Source organism: Rhinolophus hipposideros, assembly GCF_964194185.1.
Source record: "Rhinolophus hipposideros genome assembly, chromosome: 9".
NCBI lineage: Eukaryota > Metazoa > Chordata > Mammalia > Chiroptera > Rhinolophidae > Rhinolophus > Rhinolophus hipposideros.
This window is the reverse complement of record NC_138055.1, coordinates 25,090,111-25,109,756: the sequence shown is the minus strand read 5'-3', so window position 1 is coordinate 25,109,756 and position 19,646 is coordinate 25,090,111. Positions and strand designations below refer to the sequence as shown.

The window sequence follows — 19,646 nt, the reverse complement described above, 5'->3', positions numbered from 1 at the left end:
ATATTGGGCATAGAGGAAAAACTGACCTTAACCACAGGTAAAAGAATTTGTACTTCCTTTGCAAATGCCTGAATTATTTGTACTCCATTTGCAAATGCCCGAAGTCACCGGTCTACTCTCAAGTGCCTTTCAAGTATAAAGTATCTCTTTCTTGATTTTCCCCTTCTACCAATGATTGCTCTCTACTCAAATAAAGTAGAAGGATTAATGGATACATGAACCAGTAATCAGGTGAGAGGAGACAAAACAGGTCAGGATCTTGGAATTTAGAGTAATGCAGTCCATGTGAAACCAGAGTTCTGGCCTCATACTCTGTAGGCCCATTTTAAAGGTAGGTGGTGCTGCGACGCCAGCTCACCCGATGGCGCTTGCCCTGGATCTTGGCGCGGGCGATATCAGAGGAACTGCGACGGGGCCCACGCCGACGAACACGAGCATAGCTGGCTTCTTGGAACTCTTTCATTTTTTTTCTCTTCAGCCGGAACTGGTGGCTACAGCTCACATTATACCTATAGGTCGGACACATATAGGATGTCAAAGGTGCTACAGAAGACTACCTTGCTACCCTGTGCTAAAGGTGAATTGGTATTTTAAGTGCTGATTTGGAGAAGACAATGAGAGCAAAAGGAGATGTGAAATATAAGCTGTGAGGTGATCCTAGGGAAGGGATGTGACATCAGATGGAGGAATTGCTGCTGACGGTGAGGAGGGAGTGCCTGCGGTACCTCTTAGCACAAGTCATGGAGCAGAACCTCTTGGAGCCACGGAACTGCTCTGCAGGGGCATACTTCCCACAGTACTCGCACTTCAGGAGGTTTGCCTTCTTGTCTAGCTCTGAAAAACACGGCATCACAGGACAGCCGCCATCAGTTTCTGCTGCCACTCAAGCCATCATTAGGCCACAAGCTACACTCAATTACTCTCAGGGTTTGTCCCCAAAGACCTACACCACATAATAGAGAATTCAAATTCCAAAACCATAAAGGCATGTCCCTCAAGAACATCATAGTTTTCCTCAGCTTAAGCCAGACAATTTCCATTTTGATGACCAATTTTACCCTAATTCATACTCTCAGATTTCAGACAAGACTGCATTTCTGAACAGGAGAGCAGAACTAATTACTAATGCTTACAAAGATATCCCTCTCCCTCTCTATCCCTCTGAAAGGAGGAGGGGGAAATATAAGTAAGAGTCTTTAATATAGATTATAAAATCTAGAATAAGGAGAACTGGAAATTATTTTAAAAATCCTATTTTAGGTCATCTTTTGAAAAATATATCCTCACAGTAAATAATTATACAGGTTACTTTAGCTTGATAAAATTCCCTCCAATCCTATGGAATTCCCTTTGTTTGAGTACATATTCTGATACATGATATGGTTTTTATCTCTGGATGGACATCATATAATTCCTACTTTAAATAGAAAATTACTATTCTACAGAGTTCTCAAACACAACTCCATGAGCCTCCTTCCCCAGATGGGTCTCCAAATAAATACTTACCACCAGATGGGCTGTCCCCTCCCAAGGGGCCACCTGACTGATTCTCATTCAGCCCTGTCGGGAGGCCAGTCTGCAGTGGCTTCTCGGAGTCTTTTAGTAACTGAGAACAACCCACCTGTCCCAGAAAAAGTTTACAGTTAACTTAGCCTAATTCCTGTCTGCGTCTCTACAGCTTTCCCCAGCATTTCTCACCATCATGTCTTTGCCTGGATCGCTGAGTTAATGGCCAAGCTTGGTTCAGAGAGAATCATTGTCGATATGGCAGTCAAGAGTCTCTAACTGGCTTTTTTCAGATAAGTCATTGGAGAACAGCTTCCTACCCTGGCTCCCTGTTTTGTCCTTTTTCTTCCTAAGTTGAGGGAATGCACTAGGAGTCAAGATAGCTGCAACTCATGGTACCTAGAAAAGTCCATTAACTTCTCTACCACAATTTTCTTCATTATAAAACCCAGTTTGTCTAACTAAACATTACAGCTTCAAGTCACTTTCTTCCTTTTCTCCTCTTCCCAACATTTTCATTTTCTAGAAATGAAACTCACCAAACAAACAGCAGAATTGAACCATTCTCTAATAATTAAATAGTTCTGAGCCTTTTGATTTTAGTGGAGACAACAGTCAGACCAAGTCCCCACTTGAAAATCCCACCTTATGGCCCTGCCCTCACCGGGAAAGGTTCTGCTCCTTCCTGGATAACGAAGCCTTCAATGATGTGGGTGAGAATCTGGGGCTTCACAATGGCCTGTGGGGGTTTTGAATCACCCATCTGTCTGGACACCATGGCTAGCGTAGGAGGTGGTGCTGATGGGGCAGGAGCCAAGGATACTAGTTCACTGCTTGGGATATTAGCATTCACATTGGTCACTGGATCAGCTTTCTCTGGAAAACAAACACAAATTCAGGAACAGATATGGGATAATTGACCCATCTATTAGCCAAGCCCGCCTGATCTTCCACAATAATACATATCCACCTTTGGTCACTCACCCTGGATTCCCTCTTTTTTGAATCTACTCATTTGTCCACCCAGTTCAGACGTATATTCTACTGAAGCAGATTTATCTTTTAGCTCACTCACTGAGAACATTTCTCTAATCTCTGCATTCCACCAGCACTGCAGAAGTCAGTCTCTCACCTCCAAGACTGCTTTTCTCTTCCACGGCCTTTGGGCTCTCTGCTACTGGAGAAGCCTTGGCAGGAAGCACTGAACCCACTGTGGAGACGTCATCTCTCTCCTCCTCACACTCAGCCTTGCGTTTGATGCCCAATGTCTGGGCTTTGCCCTATAAAGTGAAGAATAGGAAAGAAATCGAGATTTGTGAGTGAAGAATAATAAAGAACCAAAATACCCCCATATTTCAGAGAAAATTTTCTTAGTTCCAGATTCCCCAATTTGTGTACTTCCCACAGTACATTAAAACTCCTAGTCATTCCCAAGAAGCATAACTTCCACATCAGGACAAAAGAAAACTGCAACATTACTTAGTCCTGACCTAAACCTTGAGACCCTGGATTCATTATGGCCCAACCAAGAACTGTTGTTATTTTAATGATTGCATAGGTAGTTAAAACAACCTTGGTCTAACTTAGTACAGATCGAAAAACCCAGAATGACTTCAGGAGATTTTAGGAGTATGAAGTTCAGGCGTTATACACATTAAGATCTCTCTCTTACAAAAGGAGCAAATAAATACCTTCTCAACTCTTCAATCCCCTACTAAGTTAAGCTCTATTTCTACTCAGCCCCAGGTTCACCCTCAAGAGTGACAGTGCCCTCAAAACCATCAGACATCACTCACCGGCAGGTGCACAGATTGCATGTAGAAGGCAGCAGGGACCTGGGCTACAACAGGTGAGGAGGTGGTAGCCCCACCCTTTACCACATGTGCCGTCCCCTGCACCGGAGCAAGAGTCATCCCAGAGGCCAATGTGGGAGAGCACTCCTGCAGCGTACCAGGAGCCTGGGATGAAGGTGGCGAGGAGGCCAAATGGGCCTGACCAGGCTGCATTGTACCTGGCATCCCCCGGGAAGTAGGCACAGCAGCTGCCAACTGTGCCAACCCCAAAGCCTGTGCCTGGGCTGTGCCTGGCTGTCGGGTGCCCACAACTTGCACAGGGATATGGGGTGGTGGCTGCTGGGTAGCTGACATCTTAGCAGCCCCTAACTGCGGAGGCTTGATCGGTGCTAAAGGTGGTTTGGACTGGATGGGGATGGGTGGCTTGGGAGTGGGGTCAGGTGGCAGGGACAAGGGTGAAGACTGAAGCATGGGCTGAACAACCAGGGTTTGCGCTTGCTGCTGGGACTGGGAAGGTGGGACCTGCTGAGTAGGTGGGACCTGTGGTGGCTGAGGGGCAGAGAGAGCTGTGGCCTGCTGCTGCTGCTGCTGCTGCTGCTGCTGCTGTTGCTGCTGCTGCTGCTGCTGCTGCTGCTGCTGCTGCTGCTGCTGCTGCTGCTGCTGCTGCTGTTGCTGCTGGGCCAGCTGGAGGTGTGTGGCTGTGTGGAGCAGCTGAGACTGACGGTGCTGGAACTGCTGCTGGTGGTGGATGGCAATCTGCTGCTGGATGACCACCTGCTTCTGCTGGAGGTGGATCTGCTGCTGCTGCTGGATCAGGGAGTGGGGCTGGATCTGGGTGTAGGTGGCTGCAGGCACCAGCCCAGACAGAACGGAGAGCAAGAGCAGAAAAGCATCATCATTATCAATGAAAGGTAAAATCTGCTTGCCAAAGTGTACCTAGTTTTGGAATCACACGGTGAATGGAAATCTAACCTGGAAGGACCTGAGAGATCACCGCACTTGTCCTCTCCTCTACGAGATACTGCCAACTGTCTCTCGTCTTAAAGATCTCAAGGAAAGAACCCCTTCACTCAATCATTTAACAATCCCCAGTAATGTCTCACATTTAACTTTTCTTTTCCTCGCTATACTTAAATCTGTTACTTTGGACTCAGCAAGGGAGCTGGCCACTCCTTTCTCTGATTGGACTCCGAGTTCCTCAAGGCTGAGTCCATGTTTTATTCATGTTTACGTCCCTAGAACCCAGCCCAGCACAACAGAAACACGTCACAATCATTCACTGAAAGAATAAATATCCACAAAGGTAAAAATACCGGTATCTTCCCAAGAATGTTGTGGTTTTTAAGATTTGTCAGTTTAGGTCCCTACCGAAGAGAAGTCCCAGGAGTCAGCCGCTGCAGTCTCTGACTTTACCCAGTTTCCTCTGCTGTAAACTAGAGCTGACCATCTCCCCCCTCCATACTGGCCAGAGCACATAGGTGATGTGAAAGCACTTCGGAAACAAAGTGCTATAGTACGTAAGTACTAAGTTAGGAGCAATGTAACTGATAACTCACTCTTACTTTTCGTGAGTGCATTATCCAAAGGCAGCAACAACTAACGTGTTAGAAACAAGGAAGGCAAAAATAAACATTGCCAAGTAAGGTACACACATCCAATTGTATCTAACCACAGACTGAAAGCAAGTATAAACTATTTGGGGTTATGATAGCACTTATTCTTTTTTATCCTTACTGACACAGGTTGATACAAGTTGACTTGAGTATTAAACCATGGCTCTATTTGCTAGTCTTAGTGCTCTTAAAGCATTTAAACCACCTCTGCTCTACCCTCGCCACCTAGCCACCACGAAACACACAGTGAGGATGGAATTCATCCCTCAGGCTAGACTGTAAGCTCCATGAGGACAGGGAATCTGTTTGCAAAGACGTATCCCTACCACCTCCTAGAACACTGTGGGTGATCCAGTAAGAACTGGGTAAATGAATGGGTAGCGTGAGTAAACTGAAGAACTCAGGACCAAAGAAAGACAACAAGGCAACTTGTACAGTGATTGCTGCCCGGTGGAAAGAAACAAGATCTGTTATCTGTCCTCCTGTCTCCCTGCACTAATGGGATCAAGACTGATGTGACTCTTTCCTTCCACTACTTCAGGACAAAGAGAAAAGGAGAAAAGGCAAAGAAATATACTCTGAAGATTTCAAACAAGTTCTGAAAGCATAATGACATTATGAGAAGTGACCACCTACCTGAGCTAATAAGGGTCTGGCTGGGAGCAGGTGTAGCTGTCCGTGTCAGGTTCATGCCCACGTTCTGCTGACCAGTCCCATCTGCTTCTGCCTTCTTGGCTGCCGCACTTTCTGCTTCTGTCTGGCTGCCCTGACTCACAGTCACTGTTTGGGCTGCAGGCAAGGGCTGCACCACTCCTGTGCCCTTCCTGGGACAGCTCCCACCACCACCCATTCCTGAGGAAGGCAACTGACCCAAGCCCCCAGGTGCCTGGCCACTTCCACCTGGACCCATGGACCCTGGGATGCTATTCCCACTGCCTCCACCAGCTTGACTAAGGTTGAGGGACTGGCCTGAAGCCCCAGAGGAAGCCTGAGCCACAGCGAGGGCCTGGCTAGAGGCCTGGGAGAGGCTAGAGACAGGGGAGGCTCCAGGAGGAATGGCCTTCTGAGTAGAGCCTTGCATTTGAGGTCCTTGGGCTGAGGCCTGTTGGTTCCTCACAGCCAAGTTCTGCACCTGAAAGATGAGAAGAAAGAGGCAGACTGAGAAAAGGGGAATAAGAGGCAGTAAGGTCAAAGATTTCTGTGACCAATTCAGAAGCAGTGAAGATAGCTACAGATATTCCACAACCCACCTCAAGTCATACCACCACCTTTACAATTATATACAGAGGGTACCCAAAAAATGGATACACATTTTAAGAAAGGAAAAAAACTATTAACATTTTAATACTCAATATATGCCACTAACAAAAGATGAATACAAGTCATGTTTGACTTCTGCAATTACAAGAGGTGCTCAAAGTGGTTACCATCAGCATCCAGGCACTTCTGATTACGGCTTGAGTGACGTTGACCAAAGTGTCTACTTGTATGCATTTTTTTGGCACCCTCGGTACATTAAAGACCTTCCAGAGAAGAACTCTTAAAACAAATTTTATTTTTCAGTCTCCTTCATTCACTATCAAATCTATCATTAAGTTTGGTCATTTATTCCTTCAAAATGTCTCAGATTTTCCCTTTACTCTCCATTCATTCATTCAACATCTACCAAATACCTACTAAGCCTCAGGTACTACATTGGATACTGGGAATGCAGGGATGAAAGACATTCCCACTCTTGATGAGTACGTTCTACTTGGGAAGAAAGACAAAAAAATCACCAATAACCGTATTATAGTACACACAGATATTCACAAAGTGCCATGGGAGCACAAAGGAAGAGGATTACCTCAGACTAAGGAGATTAGGGAAGACTTCCTAAAACAGGTGATGTTTGGCCAGAGGCCCAGTAGGTAATAGTGAAGGTAAGGGTTTGAAGACACAGGTAACATTTGCAAGACCACTGAGTCGATAAAAAAATAGCATTTTTGGAAATTATAAATATTTCATTATGTTTGGGGTGAGCTAGAGGGAGTGGTAAGAAATGAAACTAGGAAGGTAGGCGGAAGCTAGGGAGGTAGAAAGGTGCCAGATCATGAAGGACCTGGTGTTTTAAAACAAGGAGAGTCTGAACTTCAGTTTGGAAACAGAGAGTGTACCTGTCTTCTTCATTGTTAAATTCCCAGCACCTAGCACAGTACCTGACACATAGTAAGTACTCCAAAATCTGAATAGAGAGAAAGAATGAGCATGTAATTGAATATTAAAAATATTAATCAGAATAAACATGATCGAATCTACAGTTGAAACTATTCTTTTAAACACTGCTGATGGAAATGTAATCAGTACAACCACTTGGGCATCACCTCCTCAGCTGGACATTCGCACACCCTCTAATTCAGGAATTCCACAAAAGAAACTCTTGCTATGTATAACTGGAGGCATGTATAGGGATGTTCACAGCAGCGCTATTCATAGTAACAAAAGCCTGGGAACCACCCAAATGGCCATTATCAGCAGACAAGATGAATGAACTATAGTATATTCATAAAATGGAATATTACACAGAAATCAAAAATAAAGTACAATGACTGCAACAATATAGATGGATCTTGACAACAGGCTATTAAGAAAGCATTCCCAGATTACGTACAGCACAAGTACCTTATAAACATAAAAACAAAATATATATTTTTATATATTATATGTGATCAAAAATACAGTGAATGTTTAAATAAAAAAATGTTTTACAGTAAAAGACACATTGCCATTAATCCACCTCTAAATACTCCCCCTTGTTTCGAACACACTTATCCCATCATTCTTGCCACTTTCTGAAGTTTTGGATGTCCTTTTTCGTGAGTTTCTTTAGTTGTGCTGTCGTGGCTGCCTCAATGTCCTACATTGATTCAAAACGTTTACGTTTCACGGTCATTTTGACTTTGGGGAAGAGCCAGAAGTCACATGGTGCCAGATTCGGTGAATAAGGTGGATGAGGACACACTGTAATGTTTGTATTTGACAGAAATTGCCACATAACAGAAGCAATGTGTGACACAGAACCTTTCCATTGTGATTGAAAAATACAGTGAATGCTGCTGCTGAGTGCAATTCAATGGAAAGGCAGGGATTTTCAATACACGAAGTGGCACATCAAACCTTGGTAACAGTGTGTGACAAGTTTCAACTTGTTTGATGCAGTCAGTTGGGTGTGAGCTATGATTGAGAGGTGTGGGTTAAAGTGTGCCGTAAATCGTCCTCCATCATAACGCTCCGTGTCACATACTGCTTCTTCCCCAAAGTCAAAATGATTCAGGACATTGAGGCAGCCAGGAAAGCGCAAGTAAAGACACTCACGAAAGAGGACTTCCAGAACTGCTTCAGAAAGTGGCAAGAACGATGGGATAAGTGTGTTAGAAGCGAGCGGGAGTATTTTGAGGGGAATTAATGGCAATGTGTCTTTTACTATAATAAATTTTTTTATTTAAATATTCACTATACGGTTTGATCACACCATATAGTACATAACATATATATAATATATATTTCACACACACACACACACACACATATACAAATAATGATGTGGTGTCTGGAATTTGCTTCTAAATAATCCCCAAGTGGAGGGAAGGGGCCTGGATAGACTGGCCATGTGTAGATAAATACTGAAGCTAGATACTAAGTGCACAGAGATTCATTTTTTTCTTTTTTATATGTTTAAATTTTTCCATAATAAAAAGTACTTTATTATATGTAAATGCAATAAAAGTCTATAAAAAATGATACCAAGGTACCCTCTCTGATTATCAAGGAAGGAATCAGAATGTTCTTACCATGAGTAGGGGCAGGCAGTAGATGGACCTGGGACTGCTTATTATATTATTAAAATGTACTGAGTAAATGAATAAAAGTGGGCTATAAATGGACCATTGATGAGAGAGTATCATGAGTCAAGGATTGTGATTTAGCAAATTCTGTATAGCAGAGATACAATTAAAAATGTTAGTAACAACATGTATTTTCATATTAAGAAACACTTATTCTGATAGTAATGTGGAATAGGATTAGAAGCAGATAAGGTTCAAGAGACCAGTGAGAAAACTAGTATAGTAATTCAAGTTAAAAATAAAAAGAACCTGAATTCAAGCAACAGTGGTAAAGAAGAGGTGATAGCTTTTGAGAAAGATTTACAAGAAATCATTAGGATTAGGGGTTGGGGCATTTGATATTATCTGGCAATTATACATTTTTTTTCTACTCAGCTTCCTTTCCATAATGGCTACTTAAAACTTCCTAGTCTCCCTGTACCTCAGAACCATGTCCTCTTTCCCGTCACTCATCCCTGCAGACAATGAAACCATTATGAGTGTGATACTCCATCACTTCCACCACCAAATCACACATTCACCTGCATAAGCACCCATTACTTACCCACCCTTATCTCCCTTCTCTCCTCCCTCCTTCTCAAGAAGCTTATGTTATCAACTCTCCTGTCTCTTCAACCTCTCTTCTACTGGCTCCCTCCCTCCCGAAAACCATCCCTGAACCTCACTTCCCCTCCCCCAGTTTCATCCTCCTTTCCTGTTACTGCTAAACTCTTAATAACTGTTTCCATTCATTGCATCTGTTCCCACTATCCAGTCACTCCTCACCCCCATGATTCCACTGAACGGCTCTCCATCCATATCAGTAACTCCATCTTTCTTGCCCTCTTTAGTGCATTTGATGGAGGACCGTTTGATGGGGGACCCTTGCCAATTCTTGTTCTATTCTGTCCTCTTGCCTCTTTGTCACTCTTTCCTACTCACCTTCATCAGCCCATCACCCCCTGCTTGACCTTGAACTGCTATATTTTCTAAGGGGTCATCCTAATCCTCATGGCTCAATCTTAAAGGCTTTCCTCTTTTCAATTCCCACCATCTCTCTAAGGAATTTCGAACATTCCCTTGACTTCAATTATCTACATGCCTACTACTCTTGAATGTTTATATCCAACTCAGAGAGCTCTCCTCTGAGCTCGAGCACCACATAAATAAAACTGCTGATCTAATATCTAATATATCCAAAAGTGAACTTCACCCTAAATCCAATTCTCCAATATTCTTTTTTTTTTTTTTTTTTTTTTTTTTATTGGGGAAGGGAAACAGGACTTTATTGGGGAACAGTGTGTACTTCCAGGACTTTTTTTTTTTCCAAGTCAAGTTGTTGTCCTTTCAATCTTAGTTGTGGAGGGCGCAGCTCAGCTCCAGGTCCAGTTGCCGTTTCTAGTTGCAGGGGGCACAGCCCACTATCCCTTGTGGGAGTTGAACCGGCAATCTTGTGGTTGAGAGGATGCGCTCCAACCAACTGAGCCATCCGGGAGCTCAGTGGCAGCTCAGCTCAAGGTGCCGTGTTCAATCTTAGTTGCAGGGGGCGCTGCCCACCATCCCTTGCGGGACTCGAGGAATTGAACCAGCAACCTCGTGGTTGAGAGCCCACTGGCCCATGTGGGAATCGAACCGGCAGCCTTTGGAGTTAGGAGCATGGAGCTCTAACCACCTGAGCCACCGGGCCGGCCCTCCAACATTCTTTATCTAATAATTATCACTACCAGCCACCTCACTGCTGTATCAGATCTCATCTCTAACATCTCCCTCAATTCCCCATCTACTGACTGTTCTCCTTCACTGACCTTCTAAGTTTTTCTCAAATCTATTCATTTCTATCCATCTCCATTGCTACCACCTAATCCAAACACCGTCTTTCCCCTAAAATGTTATGATGGTGTTGTTCTCCCTGTGTTCACACTCACACCATTTCCATTTATTCTCCACAGAGGAGCCAACAATCTTTAAAATTAAGAAGGGAAAAAAAAACCCTCAAATCTCTCCATGTCAATTCCATGTTTGAAATTCTTCCATAGCTTCCCATCGCCCTTCACATAAAGCCCAAATCCTGAACACAGCACCCAAGATCCTACAAGATGGGGTTTCACCTACGTCTCCAGCACCATCTCTATCTTCCTTTGCTAAACTCCGGGAACACAGGTCTTCTTTCAATTCCTCAAATATATAGTTCCTTCCCTCCTCGGATCTCTGGACATAGGGTTCCCCTGCCAACACTACTCTCCTTCCATGTTTTCACCTGACTAATTTCTACAGGCCCAAGTTCAATTGTCACCTCCACAGGGAGGCCTTCTACCCCCATCCCAAGGCTAAATTGAGTCCCTTTCTGTTTTCACAGCACTCTATACTTTCTAATAAAGCAATTATTAAACCATTCAGGTGATTATTTGTTTAATGTCTGATGCTTCAATGATTTGTAATTTCCATAAGTCTAGTGATCATAACTTTCTTGGGCATTCAAAGTTAAGGAATGTCTGGTATATCACAATGAGAGTTAACACTCAAACACTCATTTTGTCCAGCTACTATTCAAACACTCATACATATCAACTCATTTAGTCCTCACAACACACCCTGAGGTAGGTATTTTATAAAAGGTATTTTATATATGAAGAAACTGTGGCAGAAAGATATTAGATCATTTGCCTAGATCACACAGTAAGTTGTAGAGTTGGTATCTGTTCCAAATATCAGATTCACATTTTCAACCACTACTCTGTCCCTCCACATGTTCACGCTCAACAAACAGATAAATGAAAAGAACTGGATATGAAAGCAGTCTCAACCTCATCCTCTGATCCTACCACTATTACCACAGTCGAAAGCAAAGGTCTTACCTTGTAACTACAATGACCCCAAGAGTTTCTTAGTAAGTTCCCTAATTTTTCTTTCGTCTCCAGACAATGTTCCTAGGTGATTCTTTCTAAAGTACTTGCCTTATCCTATTAATCTGCTGTTTTGTAGCCAGCAATGACTCCTGCTACCTATGAAGTTACTTGGCTTTCAGATTTTTCCCAAACAATGACCTTTTCCACCATTAGACCTGTTTTCTCCACTTTATCCACTCACCCCCAACTCACAGTCACATATATAAATTATGCCTTTACACATAATAGTCTCTCTCCAGTTTTCCTCTTACTCCAAATCAAATCATACCCATCCTCCAAGAATTTGCTCAAGTATCCCCAAAAAAATCACTGAGAATTACTGTAGCCAATTCTTGTCTAAAATTGTGTCAAAGTTAGTGCCATTTACTTTTGCACTTCTTTGTTCTCTAAGCTCTTTTTTATGAAAACTTGACTCATATTTCTTTTCAATCCCCCAAAGTTTCTAGTATACATCTGAGCACATCAATAGAAAGCTCAGTATTTATTTGCTAACTGATAAGCTAAAAGAAGAAAATAAGTATTATGAGATCCCAGCTTATATCCCATTCATAAGAAGATAAAAAATTTAGGATATATATATATATATATATATATATATATATACACACTAACACTTTTATATATATTGTGCGGATAAGGCATGGGAAGCAATTGTGAAGATTTCACTGGGAATACAGTGAACAGAAACAGACTGCTCAAAGTTGAGAGCTACAGGAACTCATAAAGAGAAAGAATCAAACATTCTTCTAGCAACTTAGCCAGGTCAGCTCCATCTATATAACAGTAGAATTCCCTCAACCATCCCCCATCTTCCAGAGACAGTACTGCAAGGAGAATTAACACTTCCTGAATAAACTGAGCCATGGAGGGCTAAAAGAATGGTAAGGTAATCTGCCTTTGTTAACAATAAGGCTTCCCAGACGCAAGGGCTGTTTTCAGTCAAATCTACTTTCCTTCCTAATTCAACTCAAAAGTTGTAAGGGATTCAAGGTCTACAGAAATTAAGAAAAGGGCAAAAAAATAAAAATTTTTAAAAAATAAGCATTCTAAAAAGAGGTAATGGAGTAGAAGGGTGGCTTTACTCTATGGTCGTTCCCTTCATCCTCCCCAGTGCCCATCCGCAGGTCAATGGTTGCCACTGACCTGATCTGCATCTGTATGGACTCCGGGAGACTGAGCAGATGGCACCTCCTGCTGGACTGCAGCCACTGCGCCGTTAGGCATCAGGATCAGTTGGGAGGCTAGAGGCACATTCCGGCCCAGGGTCCGGTTTACCTGCAATAGGTTTCCCAGCTGTGGCTGGCAAGGAGAGGAGGAAGAGGAAGAGCAAAGGAAAGAGAACAAGAGGAAAAGACAGAAGAAATGGAAGGGAAGGACCACAAGACAAAATAAACAGAAGATACGAAACAGCTAAGGCCTGCCCCTTTCCACACCAACCCAGGAGACCCTTACTCTCCATAAGTGAGGAATCATCCAGAAGAAAACCTAGAATGTGTATAAAACTATAGATTGATAACAAAGAGTCAAACATCAAAGAAGCTGAGACGGTGAGGATTTTAGGACAAGTATTTATGCACAGTAAGTATAGACAGGCTAAGAGATAACATTTAGAATTTGTGTACTTGAGCCACAGGTTTAAAGATTAGACTATCTGATGCTAATTTAGTCAAATGTTAAGGTGAACATCTTCTAACTTAGTATCTCAATGCAACTTGCAGGCTACCTGTGAATACTGAGTGGTACTTCTAGAGGTAAGTGAGGTACAGGAAGTAGACCAGCGTTTCTTAAAACAGCTGGGTAACTATGGTTAAATAAAATAGTTTTCACTCAAGTCCTAGCCAGGAGTCAGAACAATTACGCCCCTGGGACAATGGCCGTTGTGTCTGTGGCTTACCCGTAGATACATCTGGGCCTGGGACTGGTTGAGGGGTGGGGAGGTGGTATTCCCCAGTAGCACAGATTGGGTCAATGTGGTAGCACTGGGAGAGCTCACACTCTGGGATCGGCTGATGAGCTGGGCGGCCGACGTGGTGGCCAGATTGATCTGTGTGGTATAGAAAGGAACCAGGACTAAGGCTTTGGGAGACGTAAAAGGAAATGTAAATGACTGACATATTCAGAGTCACACGGTCAGAACAGAATATCTCACTTTTCACAGAGTCAGGGGGAAATGAATAATATCTTTCTATCCATAACTGTCATCCTGGCTACTGGGGGGTATCACCAAAGTAAAAAAACCAGTCCCTAACCACTAGTGTAACAGCTGAGAAGGCAAAGGAACGAAATGGAACAGATTTTACTTCTCATTGAAAGGTCCAGAGATTAGTCCCTTTTCTTTATTATCTCCTCTTCTTCCCAAGATTTTCTTCCTGCTTTCTTAGACCTCCTCATTAAGACTCCTCTATAGATCCAAGCTGGTTACCTTTCCTCTTACTACATTCTCTGTGTCAGAGCAGTTAATACCGTTGATGGCGGCTCAATAAACACACTGAGACCAGCTGCACAACGTTGAGCACAGAGACAAAGACGCAGAGAGAGAAGCCTCTCAGCAGGGCGAAGCAGTACTCACTGAGGCCTGAGTGGTGGCAGTCTGCTGCTGCGCTGTGCTGCTGTTTGGGGAGCTAGCCTGCCGACTGGCAGCAATTGTGGCCTGTCAGAAAAGAAAGGAAGTAAGAAACAGCGGAGACGATGAAGGAAAAGGATCTGAATCTTCCGGCAATAAATCAGAGGTGCAAAACGTGATCGATTCCCAGTAAGAACCAAGAGGCTCTATTATGGAGCAAGGAAAAGTATATTCACTATGCAATAATCTCACCTTACCACATATGCTAACCCAGTACCTCCCACATAACCCTCCCGGGCCAGGCAGGCAGGCAACTTGTCCTCCTCCTCCCACTTTCTTTGAAGTGGAAGAACTTTGGTCAGGTCACATCACTGATAAGTCTAACCCAGAGCTGTCCAATACAAATATAATGGGAGCCACATGTATAATTTTCAAATATGTACATTTTTTAAAAGGGAAAAAAAACAGAAGTACACTTTAATAATTTATTTTATTTAAGCAAATGTATCCCTCATTTCAACATGTAACCAATGTAAACAAACTACTGAGATATTTTCCTTTTTTTTTTCTTACTAACTCTTTGAAATCTGAAATCTTACTGCACACCTCAATTTGGAATAGCCACATTTTAAGCACTCGATAGCTCCCTGTGGCTAGTGGATACCATGTTGTACAGTGCAGGACCTGACCTCTAAAAGGAAGTTCTCCCACAGTTCTTACTGCAACCCCAGAAGCTAAGATCCTACAGGAGGACAGGAGGCAGAAGAGAATGTGTCTAGCCTGGCTTAGTGGACAATGCAGTATGTCCCCACCCACCTGTAGCACCTATCCCATCCCGCTTGGGCCAGCTGGCTGCTGACCTCTCACCTGCTGGACTGCAGCCAGGCTATGCAGCTGGGCATTGCTGAGCTGTTGCTGGAGCATGAACTGGTGGAAATACTGAGCCGCGTTGGGCTGACGCTGCAGTGCCTGCAGAGCCTAGGAGGAAAAGGAGAGGATCAACCAACTTGGAATGAATCACTCCTAACTTCTATACTATGCAAATCACTGTGATCCTGTGAAAGGGACACATGGCAAGGAGAGAAACAAAGGAAGATGGGAGTCTGGCTAAATCATCAACTTCTGATTTGTCCAGTTTGTTTATATGAGAACCAGTAAGTTCACATAGTCCTCAAAATGTGGAGAAGCAATTAATTGAAATGGAGAGAAGAAGAAAATAAAAGACCATTATTCTAGGGATAATGTTGTATCCCTAGAATATGGTCTTTTATTAATTTTTGGGGAAACACAGTATAAGAATAGAGCATAGCTAAGCTCTATTCTTATACTGTGTTTCCCCAAACATAAGACCTAGCCAGACAATCAGCTCTAATGTGTCTTTCGGAACAAAAATTAATATAAGACGCAGTCTTATGTTACTATAAGACTGGGTCTTATATAAGAGCAGGTCTTATATTAATTTTTGCTGCAAAAGACACATTAGAGCTGACTGTCCGGCGAGGTCTTATTTTTGGGGAAACAGGGTATAGAAAGCAAAGCAGTGTAACTCACATAAACGCTTATTTCCCAAAATGGAATCTGCAAGGAAAAGAATTGGGACTAGAAAGGTTGAAAATAAATGAGATGTCCATTAATGTGAAGAGAAGAAGAAAATAAAAGACCATATTCTAGAGATCCAACAGAGGTGATAAAGCTTTAAGGGGTTGAAAATAATGAAAAACTCAAGTGAACAGTGGCTTATGAAAGATTCTATCAGGTAAAATTTTCAAATAACTGGCATTTTCAAGCATCTACAGTATAATTCTAATGGATATTTATAATGATACTGGTAACTTAGTTTCAAGTCTTAACTTTAGGATATTACTATATTCTTATCCTTTAATGATTAGTACTATTCTTATGATGTGCAGTTATTCTAGTAGCCAAAATACTTTAAGACCCCATTTTCAAGCATATTTATAAAAAACATGGAAGTTATATTTGTCTAAAAATAAAACTCTAGAGTTTTATACTTCCATTACTCAGGGTGATTAAAAAAAAAAAAAAAAAAACCAACGATTAAAAACCTGACAAGCCATGAAGAGGAATGGTTAGTTAGAATTTAGCTACATGAACTGAATGGTATAAAAAAAAAAAAACCCTTAGTATAAAGACTGAATCTCATTCTGTTTACTTGCTCAAACTGTTGCAAACTCCTAAGGTTCTCAGAGCTAGAAGGGACCTTAGTCATCACCTAATCCAACTCCCCCAGTTTTCTGGAAAGGAACTAAGGATGATTACCTTCCAGCATCCTTGCCTACCCCTAGCCAGTACTCACAGATCACAGCCCCTCAGAGCCGAGCCTCACCTGCACTGCTTGCCGTTCATACAGTGACATTTGAGCTATCTGGGGCCGAGAGCTGCCCCCAGAGCTGGAACTCCCATTGGTGGAGTTGGAGTTCTGCTCACTCTCAGTCTCCATGATAGTGGTCCAGGGTCCCCAATGTTGGTGCTCTGACTCAAGACCTAGAGGAAAGTAGCACAGGATTAAAATTTACACCTGATCTCAAACTGTTATTTCATGCCACTATTCAAGTTATCTAAGAATCTTCTTCCATAAATCACAATTTCTCAGGTTTTGTAACTATCAAATCTGCACTATGTTTTTCCCCATACCATCTTCTGAAGCTATGCAGAGTCTTAAACAACTTTTACATATTCTCTCACAGCTGTCATTAAATATAAAATGGTGAGAATGTAAGACAGTATCTCAAAATACTAAGGCCACCTTACATTCCCACAACATTTTTTAAGTTGTAAATCTTCCTGTTTAAAACTTATTGCTACCTCGTTTATATCTGCATCTGCAACATTCTTATCAGTATCGTCTTAAACACCGGTACTATTTACTAAGAAGCCACTAGATGCCTCCTCTCACTGAGCTAAGCTCTTCACCTCCATTATCTCTCACAGTGCTTTAAGATAAATAATATTATCTCCATTATTAGGTTTTCTGAGGTTAAAGAAGCTGTCCTAGTAAGTATCAAGTCTTTACACTAGCACATGCTTCTTCAAAACAGAAAGAAAATCTGTGATTAAGGCTGTCGCTCAGTTTGAGTACTCACTATCCTAAGATACACATATGTAAAATGCACCATGGAAAGTCATAAAACGAGGAGGTAGAAGAGCTGACCTACAACCCATATAGCCCAAATAGCTGCCTGGTTCCAGCTCAGGCTATTAATAATAACACATCAGGCATGTCAATTTCTCTTCTTATACCTCAGTTTCCCCATCTGCAAAGAACACTTCACAACTGAATGTATTTTAATAAATGACTCCCAGGTATTAGACATTAAATATACAGCAATGAAAATCTTCAAGAAAGTAAGATTCAATTTTTTTAGTCCAGTAAAGTGGTCACAATTTACCCTCTGGAGTCTACACTAAAATTTGCAAAAAGACATATGAAAACATTGGTAAGAACCAAGCAATGAAATAGGAGAGAAGGAGCAAAAAGACAGGTCCTCTAAACCAGCACTAAATGACAATAAAGGGTTTTTTTTGTTGTTCATTCTTTGTTTTTTCTCTTTTGTTAAACCTAGACACTATATTTTGTACTTTTGAGGCATGGAGCCACTAGAAATCTTAGGTCAGCAAAACACTATTTAGGAATGTAAACATCAAACCAGAATTTCTGCTGGAGGCTGTCGACAGTTTTATTATGGTAGATTTATCTTAATGATTGCATCCAAAACAAGCAAAGTAAATAAAATCAAACCACTTGGTGTTAGAAATAGAGTTGGGGACATTTCTTGTTATTTCATTCCCAATATCATCTGATCGCATCACTATCCCCCAAGAACTGGCCATCTCTTCAGTTTCACGTAAGAATAGCAAATGTCACTGCAAACATGGATATAACCCAAGAAGTACACAGGAGAAATCATATCAGCTTCAACTCTAGTCTATCTTGGCCCCACATCTTTTGCCAAAATATCAAAGCACTAAACAGATACAGACCCATGAATCCTCATTATCAGCATGTGAAGAAAAAAAGTGAGTAAGGATTAGAGGCAGCACGCATAGTTGTATAGGTCACTGGACTTAGTTCACTGGACTCAGAGACATGAGACCCCCTTTACTAGCTAGAGCGGACATTAATTCCTACATTCATAGGTGAAAATGATAAGTTATATGACCCCCTCATCGCCCCCAAAATGCAAGCCTTAATAATATTTTTTTCAGATTGTGAAATGGATATAGAAATGGAAAGGGACAAAGTTAAAAAAAAATCAAGAGAAATTGTCATCAAAACCAGGATTCGTAGGTCCCAGGAACATAAATGTATTTGTTTGGGATCACTTGTTGAAACTATAAAATTAAGCACAGAAAATAAAGACAACAAAAAGTTTAGGAGGCACAGTGAATTTAAGTTTTCAGAATTAAATGTGAAGAAAGAGAAGCTGATCCATGCAGGTCCCCTTAAGTAGCTAAACCACGCTCGTCCTGAAAGGTAGTATTTGGTGTGTATGGGTTTGGTGGGTAGGAGCACAGACCCCTGGAAGGGAGCTAGGAAAGGATATTGAAGTGGAACTGGTACTGGGTCTATTGAGCCAAGAGTTGGAGGAAATCAATTTCCCTAAGCATAAAACTGTGTTGTAGAAAGGATGGGGCATGGGGGCGGGAGGCGGAGAAGGGGGTGGTTCGGGGAAGACTGTGCCAAAGAAATGGAAGTAATCTGGAGTATACAGAGAGTAGACGCCCAGGAGTCCTTGTTGTATATAGAACCTTTATGAAAATGAGATTCCAAAGGGAGTCAAATACACCGGGGGGAGGGGGCAGACAGAGTGGGGTACCCGGAGTGAAGTAACCCAAGTGAGCAGGGAAATGTGCTTACTGATAGCGGTACGACAGGCAGAAGACAGACAGAAGTCAGGTAATTGGAGGCTGAGGAACTCAGCGGACCATAAAAGCAGGGAGATAACTAGACAGCATGCTTCCATGGGAGAACCAAAGTCAGAGAGGGAAAATGAATGAGAAAATGAGCAGTCAGAAGCAACTAGGGTAACGGACAGACAGCATTAAGCACAGCGACACGAATAGCAAGAAGTCTCGGACAGGCAGAGCCGAAGGACCGCAAAGCTAAGTGCTAGAGGTAGGCAGGGAAAGAAACTGGGGGAGGTACCTGGGGCGTTCCACACACCGAGGTGGCTGGGGAAACCTCCCCGCGCAGCCAAGCCCCTAGAGGTCCTGCCCTCCCCAGCCCGCGGTCTCTGGGTTACCTTCGCGCCTGGCTCTGCACCCAAGTGATCCCGAGGGGCGTCCACCTCATGTGCGGGGGTCCCCAGTCGCCGGGCTGGGCGGGGGGCTCAATCGGCCTCCGCGGCGGGTTCCCCTCGCCTCCTCCCCTTCCTGGAGGG

The 19,646-nt window shown here is 42.7% G+C and overlaps 1 protein-coding gene across 9 annotated transcripts in view; it reads right to left on the bottom strand.

Moving 5' to 3' along the window:
• The window catches only part of PHC1 (polyhomeotic homolog 1), a 21,849-nt gene extending 2,203 nt beyond the window's left edge, over nt 1-19,646 (bottom strand). The window contains exons 1-14 of one of the 9 annotated variants that reach the window (XM_081058489.1): nt 19,509-19,645; nt 16,592-16,749; nt 15,796-15,822; nt 15,112-15,222; nt 14,251-14,331; nt 13,576-13,725; nt 12,825-12,980; nt 5,549-6,044; nt 3,303-4,144; nt 2,639-2,786; nt 2,171-2,382; nt 1,507-1,621; nt 726-834; nt 359-509 (exon numbers count right to left, since the gene is read on the bottom strand). In XM_081058489.1, coding sequence (XP_080914615.1) covers nt 359-509; nt 726-834; nt 1,507-1,621; nt 2,171-2,382; nt 2,639-2,786; nt 3,303-4,144; nt 5,549-6,044; nt 12,825-12,980; nt 13,576-13,725; nt 14,251-14,331; nt 15,112-15,222; nt 15,796-15,822; nt 16,592-16,705 — 2,712 coding nt within the window. In that variant the 5' untranslated portion in view covers nt 16,706-16,749; nt 19,509-19,645. Of the gene's footprint in view, nt 1-358; nt 510-725; nt 835-1,506; nt 1,622-2,170; nt 2,383-2,638; nt 2,787-3,302; nt 4,145-5,548; nt 6,045-12,824; nt 12,981-13,575; nt 13,726-14,250; nt 14,332-15,111; nt 15,223-15,795; nt 15,823-16,591; nt 16,750-18,246; nt 18,384-19,508 lie in introns of those variants that run through there. The other 8 variants (XM_081058494.1, XM_081058486.1, XM_081058487.1 and 5 more) reach the window with 8 other exon arrangements.